An 8,779-nucleotide genomic window follows, 5' to 3' on the forward strand; every position below is an offset into this window, starting at 1 on the left:
TTACATCCTTATAGGGTTTGGATTCAAAATTTTGCAAATGATGGGGCTGACCCCCTGGGGGCCTGAAGGGTGGGGTCAAAAGGGGTTAATTTAGCTATTTCCATATAAACGACTTCTTCTCTGCAACTAAGAATGGAAGAGCACTTATAATGCAATGGTAGCATCCTTATAGGGTTGGGATTTGAAATTGTACAAATGATAGGGCTGACCCCCGGGGTCTTAGACGGCAATAGATGCGAGGTCAAAAGGTCAATTAGGCTGCTATTTTCATATAAATTACTTTGTCTCTGAACCTATGTATTGGATAGCATATTTGTATGGTATCAATAGCATCATTGTATGGTTGTGATTCAAAATTAAACTTTGGGAGTCAATTTTGCTTATTTTTCTAATTGTCTGAGTCTTGTGATAATTACTAACAAAAAACCAGGTGAGCGATACAGGCCCTCTGGGCCTCTTGTTTTATTTTCATTATATTCTATTCATTAACAATGAGAGTATTTCTCTTTGTCATTAAACAAAATCTGCTTCCTGGAATTCTATCACCACAACATGGTAACAAGTTATCAGCAGGTATTCTATCAACACAACATGAAAACAAGTTATCAGCAGGCTATTCTATCAACACAACATGATAACAAGTTATCAGCAGGCTATTCTATCAACACAACATGATAACAAGTTATCAGCAGGCTATTCTATCAACACAACATGGTAACAAGTTATCAGCAGGCTATTCTATCAACACAACATGGTAACAAGTTATCAGCAGGCTATTCTATCAACACAACATGATAACAAGTTATCAGCAGGCTATTCTATCAACACAACATGATAACAAGTTATCAGCAGGCTATTCTATCAACACAACATGGTAACAAGTTATCAGCAGGCTATTCTATCAACACAACATGGTAACAAGTTATCAGCAGGCTATTCTATCAACACAACATGGTAACAAGTTATCAGCAGGCTATTCTATCAACACAACATGGTAACAAGTTATCAGCAGGCTATTCTATCAACACAACATGATAACAAGTTATCAGCAGGCTATTCTATCAACACAACATGATAACAAGTTATCAGCAGGCTATTCTATCAACACAACATGGTAACAAGTTATCAGCAGGCTATTCTATCAACACAACATGATAACAAGTTATCAGCAGGCTATTCTATCAACACAACATGAAAACAAGTTATCAGCAGGCTATTCTATCAACACAACATGATAACAAGTTATCAGCAGGCTATTCCGTTTTTGTCTATTATTAATATAGTTACATGTATCTCTCTTATTATTTTATGAGTGAAACAAATAACGTCCCATTGTAAAGTACAAGTACGTGTACTAATATAAAACTGTTTGGTGTTTCAGGAACCTCAATGTGATTGACAACCAAAGATTACTTACACAGTTCTCATACAAGTTAGAGCCACGTAGAACTTGACAGTTACTAGGGGGGTAAAATAATGGACTACATAACTATCTGGGCACTGGTCACACTTTATTTGTCCTTGGTTACCTCATGTACTAGGACCTAAAAGTTCACTGAGATCGGACATGGTCCAGTCCACCAACCTTTGGTGATTTACATAACGGTACCTGATAAAATGTGATACTAGTTAACCGACCTCAAAGTGTGAAAAAGCTGTGTTCTGGTTACCATGTGGCAGCCTTCAAAGATGGTCAGGCCTGGCAAAGACAGGTCCTTAAAAGATGCAATTATGACTATTATGTGAAAAATATGTGCTCAATGCAATATTCCATTGACTAGGAGGGAGTCCATGCTCCTGTTAACAAAGACATGGGGAAATGCTATTGGCCAAAAGTTGTATGTCTCCTGACTCGTACAGAGGTAAAAGTCCTGTACTCTTGTATAAATGTTAAGTATGATTGGTATGAATGGGGAAGAATGTGAGGATATGAAAAATGAATGTTTTCCTTGATGTAGTATTATTTAATTGCTGGAAATCACAAAGATAAGAGAGAGAGATTTCAGAACAAATCAAGATATCAAATTTATTTGTTAAAATGTTTTATTTCTGATGTGTTATTTTATTTCAATACCAGAAAACATTTAAATCAATTGATTGATTGATGGAGCTTAACATCCTTACTTCCCGTTATAACCGAGCCTATCAAGGACACCACCTGTAAACTTGCATTACGGAGTGGGGCATATGTACAATTTGGAATTATTATTTGGTAATCAGTTGTAGTGTATCAAAATATAGATATCTTGATTCTAGCTCACTTTTCTTTTCAAAAAACTTACTGGTCACTTCAGACATTCAGGTTACCTGATATAACATCACAAAGGGAAATTACTTTGGCACATCAAAATGTCTTTACATTTCAGCTCACCACCCCAGCAAAGGGCAAGTGAACTATATTGTGTTATGGCAATTTTATGAAAATTTGCTGGTCATAGGTGCAATCATGGAATAGAGATTGGCAAGTCTATGAAAAAAAATACCTTGACTCCACTATTTATATCGACAAATAAAGCTAAGTTATAGAGATTTATCCTGGTTTGTATTGGTAAGTGTATGTGGGGATGACGAAATTACATAGTGGGTGAAATATGTAATCTCCCCAAGACAAGTTGTAAACTATACACGATTCTTCCATTCTAATTATCCATTTGCAAGTATAAATGTTTTCTAATTACGATTGCAATCTTGATATGAATTAAAAGAAATGAAAGATTATTTGATGACTAGCTATCTTCATATTATTCCAGAAAGAGAATTTCCTCCTAAGTAAAGCTTTTGATTGTCTCTATATATATTACATGTAAACATATAGATATTGTCTATTGACTGATGCATACTATTTCATATGTTGTATTTAAGTTTGTATTCTTTATGTGATACCAATATACGTTTTCTTGTGATAGTTATATAAACTTTTAGTGTTGTTAGGCTGGTTTTTTTTGTTTTTTATTTAATCAGTTTATGACATTCCATTCGTTAATTCTATCTAGATATGTTATACAATTGAATCTTACCCACTTCATTATACAACTATCTGAATCAAGATTGTAATCTCTTATAATTTTGATTCTTTACTTATGAAGATATCTTAGATATCTTATTTTTATAAAATCAGAATTCAGAAGTAGTTTAATCAACATAAAATAGCATAACTGAAGTATTGGATTTTTAGCATGGTGGGCTATGCAAATTGCCTTTTGTCTGTGGTCCGTCTTTTAACAATTCTTGTTACCACTATTTCTCAGAAAGCACTGAAGCGATCTTTTTTTAAATTTCATATGTAGGTTTCCCTAGGGCCCTAGTTGTGTATATTACATATGGGGACCAATCGGTCAACAAGATGGACGCCAGACAGCCATCTGCCATCGTGGATTTTGATAGTTAAAAAGTTTGTTACAGCTATTTCTCAGAAAGTACTGAAGGGATCTTTCTAAAATTTCAAATGCAGGTTCCTTTAGGGACCTTGTTGTGCATATTGCATTTTGGGACCAATCGGTCAACAAGATGGCTGACCAGCCGCCATCTTGGATTTTGGTAGTTAAAATTTATTATCGCTATTTCTCAGAAAGTACTGAAGGAATCTTTCTCAAATTTCATATGCAGGTTTCCCTTAGACCCTAGTGCATGTTACATTTTGGGATAAATCAGTTAACAAGATGGCCGAATTGATTTTGATAGTTAAAGTTTGTTACCGCTATTTCTTAAATAGGACTGAAGAGATCTGTCTCAAATTTCATGTGCAGATTCCCCTTAGCCCCCTAATCTTGCATATTGGGACTGATAGGTGAACAAGATGGCCGACTGGCCGCCATCTTGGATATTGATAGTTGAGGATTGTTACCGTTATTTCTCAGAAAGGACTGAAGTGATCTCTTCCAAATTTTTTATGTAGGTTCCCATCTTGGAATTTGGTAATTGAAATTTGTTACCGCTATTTCTCAGAATGTTTCACTGAAAGGATCTGTCTTAAGTTTCTTGTGCAGGGTCCCCTAGAGCCCTTGTTATGCATATTGCATTTTAAGACTGATTGTGACCAAGATGGCGAACAGGTCGCTATCTTGGATTTTGACAATTGAAGTTTGTTATCGCTATTTCTCAGAAAGTACTGAAGCAATCTGTCTCAAATTTTATGTTGAGAATGTTTGAAAAAGTTTGAAAAACAAAGAAAAGATCCCTCTTTCCAATGGCAGAAATAGATCATTCTTTGGTGGGCGCCAAGATCACTCTGGGATCTCTTGTTTAAATACACAAATTTATTTTCACATTTTTTTTTAAAAGATATAAAACTAGTGACACAAAACATTGGAGTTGTTCAGTGAGAGAGTGGCCTAAAAATCAAACCTTATTGTATAGAACACATTTCCCTAAATCTATCTGTTTAATGTTTATTGTATCATTTTAAACCTACAAAATTAATTGGTATAGAAAATTTACAGATATATCCAGATTCCTACTTCATTTACACTTTATTTATAAACCTTTAAATGACACAAAAATCTTGTAAAAACCAATATATTTTCATGCTGAACAGTTCAGAATGGTTTAGATTCCAGATTTTATCTTTATCCAGATAGGTTTTGTTTAAAGGGCCTGACGTACAATTGTACAATAATTTACTTAATTCTATTAATTGAAATTGAATTATGCGCAGACAAAAGAATCACACATGAAAATATGTTGGTACTTGTATAAAGTTGAATTTCTACAAAAATGTGTGTATAGTTAAACATCTCCAAACTTAAAATGAGATATTACGCTGTTTTGATGACAATTTCTAATGCAACTTATTTGGTTCAGTATAATTTTGGATTTCTTAGTTCTAGTCATTATAAGATAATTAAAGAATACTTTCAGTTACAGACAGTTTCATTAAATCTATAAAAGTCTACAAAATTGCTGTTACATCGAAATCACTGTGAAGGAGATCACTATGACATATCATTGTACTGTTGGTTGATGACAATGTTGTTGTTGAAGCGATTTTTTAAAAATAAACGTCGCAATATTTATTTGTATCATGTGTTATAGTAATTTTTAGGTCATCTGACCCGCAGGATCAGGATGACTTATTGTCATCATGCACCATCCGTCGTCGTCCGCCGTGCGTAAATTTTTCATTCAAATGACTTCTACTCAATAACCGAAAGGCCCAGGGTACCTTCTACTCAATAACCGAAAGGCCCAGGGTACTGATATTGGGCCTGTGTCATGCTGGGATGAAGGGCTACCAAATTTTTTCAAATGAATGACCTTGACCTTCATTTAAGTTCACAAGGGTCAAAAAGGCAAAAATCCTTTAAACAACTTCTTGTAAATAACTAAGAGGCCTAGAGACCTGATATTGGGCCCCTGACATGCTGGGATGAAAGACTATCAAGTTTGTTCGAATTAATGACCTTGATATTCATTCAAGGTCACAGGTGTAAAAATGCTAAAATATTTAAACGTCTTCTTCTCATTCAAGTCAAGGGGTCAATTAGGCTAAAATCATTAAACGTCTTCTTTTCAACAACCAACAGGCTCAGGGTTCTCATATTGGGCCTGCAACATGCTGGGATGAAGGGCTATCAAGTTTGTTCAAATGAATGACCTTGACCTTCATTCAAGGTCACAGGGGTCAAATAAGCTTATATCTTTAAACGACTTCTTCTTAAGAACTAGAAGGCCCATGGTACTGATATTGGGCCTGTAGCATGCTGGGATGAAAGGCTACCAAGTTTGTTCAAATGAATGACCTTTACCTTCATTTAAGGTCACAGGGGTCAAATAGGCTAAAATCTTTAAGCAACTTCTTCTCAAGAACCAGAAGGCCCAGGGTACTGATATTGGGCATGTAGCATGCTGGGATGAAGGGCTACCAAGTTTGTTCAAATGAATGACCTTGACTTTCATTCAAGGTCACAGGGGTCAATTAGGCTAAAATCATTAAACGTCTTCTTTTCAACAACCAACAGGCTCAGGGTTCTCATATTGGGCCTGCAACATGCTGGGATGAAGGGCTATCAAGTTTGTTCAAATGAATGACCTTGACCTTCATTCAAGGTCACATGGGTCAAATAAGCTTAAATCTTTAAAAGACTTCTTCTCAAGAACCAAAAGGCACATGGTACTGATATTGGGCCTGTAGCATGCTGGGATAAAAGGCTACCAAGTTTGTTCAAATGAATGACCTTGACCTTCATTTAAGGTCACAGGGGTCAAATAGGCTAAAATCTTTACACGACTTCTTGTGAATAACTAAGAGGCCTAGAGACCTGATATTGGGCCCCTGACATGCTGGGATGAAGAGCTATAAAGTTTGTTCAAATGAATGACCTTGATCTTCATTCAAGTTCACAGGGGTCAAAAAAGCTAAAATATTGAAACGACCTCTTCTCATTAACCAGAAGGCCCAGGGAACTGATATTGGGCATGAAGCATTCTGGGATGAAGGGCTACCAAGTTTTTTCAAATGAATGACTTTGACCTTCATTCAAGGTCACAGGTGTCAAATAGGCTAAAATCTTTAAATGACTTCTTCTCAAGAACCGAAAGGCCCAGGATACTCATATTGGGCCTGCAGCATGCTGGGATGAAGGGCTACCATGTTTGTTCAAATGAATGACCTTGACTTTCATTCAAGGTCACAGGGGTCAAATAGGCTAAAATCTTTAAAAGACCTCTTGAGAATAACTAGGAGGCATAGATAACTGATATTGGGCCTGTGACCTGCTGGGATGAAGAGCTACCAAGTTTGTTCAAATCAATGACATTGACCTTTATCCAAGGTCACAGGGGTCAAATAGGCTTAAATCTTAAAATAACTTTTTTGTGAATAACTAAAAGGCCTAGAGACCTGATATTGGGCGTATGACATGCTGGGATGAAGGGCTACCATATTTGTTTTAAAAAATGACCTTGATCTTCATTTCAGATCACAGGGGTCAAAATGGCTAAAATCTTTAAATAACTATGTTGTATTGTACCAATAGTCAGATAACCCTTTAGGCCCATGGGCCTCTTGGTTTTTTTTACTTGTCGATAAACAAGAAAAATGCATTATCCCTTCTCTGCATATAAGAGTTATCTGCCCTTGTGGGTAAATAGTTTAACATAATTAGTTTGTGTGCAACAATGCAGGGGTTTTGAGATCCCCAAAACGATGTGGATTAAGTACAATTAACCGTCAATTAGTCCTTCTGGTGATTGTGAAGTCATCTTTCGACATGAATTTTGTGACGTCACAATCTCTGAAAGGTGGGACTAATCGACGGTAAATTGTACATTACCCATCGTTTTCTCTTAAAAATATGACCTTTAGCTTGTAAAAACATGAAATCAAAATGAATACTTACATGCAATAACTAATAACTCTGTATTAGCAAATACAAAATAACAATGAAATTGTGACCTGGTCAAACATTGTAGCCAACAGACAGCTTGATTGAGTAGAGTCTCTATCTAAAAGTCATAGGGTTCCAGGTTTTTGACAAATTCTAGTCATTATGTAACCCTGGTCAATAATAGCTGTAATATACACTCGACAAGAGTGAACTTCTTTTTAGCTTGATTGGTTGAGCGTCAGACAAGTAATCCGGAGATCCTGAATTTGATCCTTGGCAGAGGTAGTGATTTTATGATAAATCCTGCACCCTGTTACAATTATATGCCCTCTCCAATAACAAAATTAATACTGAACTCAATACCCATGTTGGTGGTGGTATGTGGTTTTATCATCAGTGACCAGGGAGATCTAGAGCCTCCACTAGAACAAACTCAATACCCATGGTGGTGGTATGTGGTTTTATCATCAGTGACCAGGGAGATCTAGAGCCTCCACTAGAACAAACTCAATACCCATGGTGGTGGTATGGGGTTTTATCATCAGTGACCAGGGAGATCTAGAGCCTCCACTAGAACAAACTGTATACCCATGGTGGTGGTATGTGGTTTTATCATCAGTGACCAGGGAGATCTAGAGCCTCCACTAGAACAAACTGTATACCCATGGTGGTGGTATGTGATTTTATCATCAGTGACCAGGGAGATCTAGAGCCTCCACTAGAACAAACTGTATACCCATGGTGGTGGTATGTGGTTTTATCATCAGTGCCCAGGGAGATCTAGAGCCTCCACTAGAAAAAACTCAATACCCATGGAGGTGGTATGTGATTTTATCATCAGTGATTAGGGAGATCTAGAGCCTCCACTAGAACAAACTCAATACCCATGGTGGTGGTATGTGATTTTATCATCAGTGACCAGGGAGATCTAGAGCCTCCACTAGAACAAACTCAATACCCATGGTGGTGGTATGGGGTTTTATCATCAGTGACCAGGGAGATCTAGAGCCTCCACTAGAACAAACTCAATACCCATGGTGGTGGTATGGGGTTTTATCATCAGTGACCAGGGAGATCTAGAGCCTCCACTAGAACAAACTCAATACCCCTGGTGGTGGTATGTGGTTTTATCATCAGTGACCAGGGAGATCTAGAGCCTCCACTAGAACAAACTCAATACCCATGGTGGTGGTATGGGGTTTTATCATCAGTGACCAAGGAGATCTAGAGCCTCCACTAGAACAAACTCAATACCCATGGTGGTGGTATGTGTTTTTATCATCAGTGACCAGGGAGATCTAGAGCCTCCACTAGAACAAACTCAATACCCATGGTGGTGGTATGGGGTTTTATCATCAGTGACCAGGGAGATCTAGAGCCTCCACTAGAACAAACTCAATACCCCTGGTGGTGGTATGTGGTTTTATCATCAGTGACCAGGGAGATCTAGAGCC

General features: G+C 37.1%; 1 protein-coding gene across 2 annotated transcripts in view; it reads left to right on the forward strand.

Annotated features, from left to right (window-relative positions):
• Positions 1-5,018, forward strand: part of LOC138318911 (rap guanine nucleotide exchange factor 4-like) — a 122,565-nt gene extending 117,547 nt beyond the window's left edge. For both annotated transcript variants that reach the window (XM_069261725.1, XM_069261724.1), the window contains one exon: positions 1,382-5,018. In XM_069261725.1, the coding sequence (XP_069117826.1) occupies positions 1,382-1,454 (73 nt within the window). In that variant the 3' untranslated portion in view covers positions 1,455-5,018. The remainder of the gene's footprint in view (positions 1-1,381) is intronic.
• The last annotated feature ends 3,761 nt before the right edge of the window (positions 5,019-8,779 follow it).

Source organism: Argopecten irradians, chromosome 3 (assembly GCF_041381155.1).
Source record: "Argopecten irradians isolate NY chromosome 3, Ai_NY, whole genome shotgun sequence".
In the NCBI taxonomy this organism is placed as follows: Eukaryota; Metazoa; Mollusca; class Bivalvia; order Pectinida; family Pectinidae; genus Argopecten; species Argopecten irradians.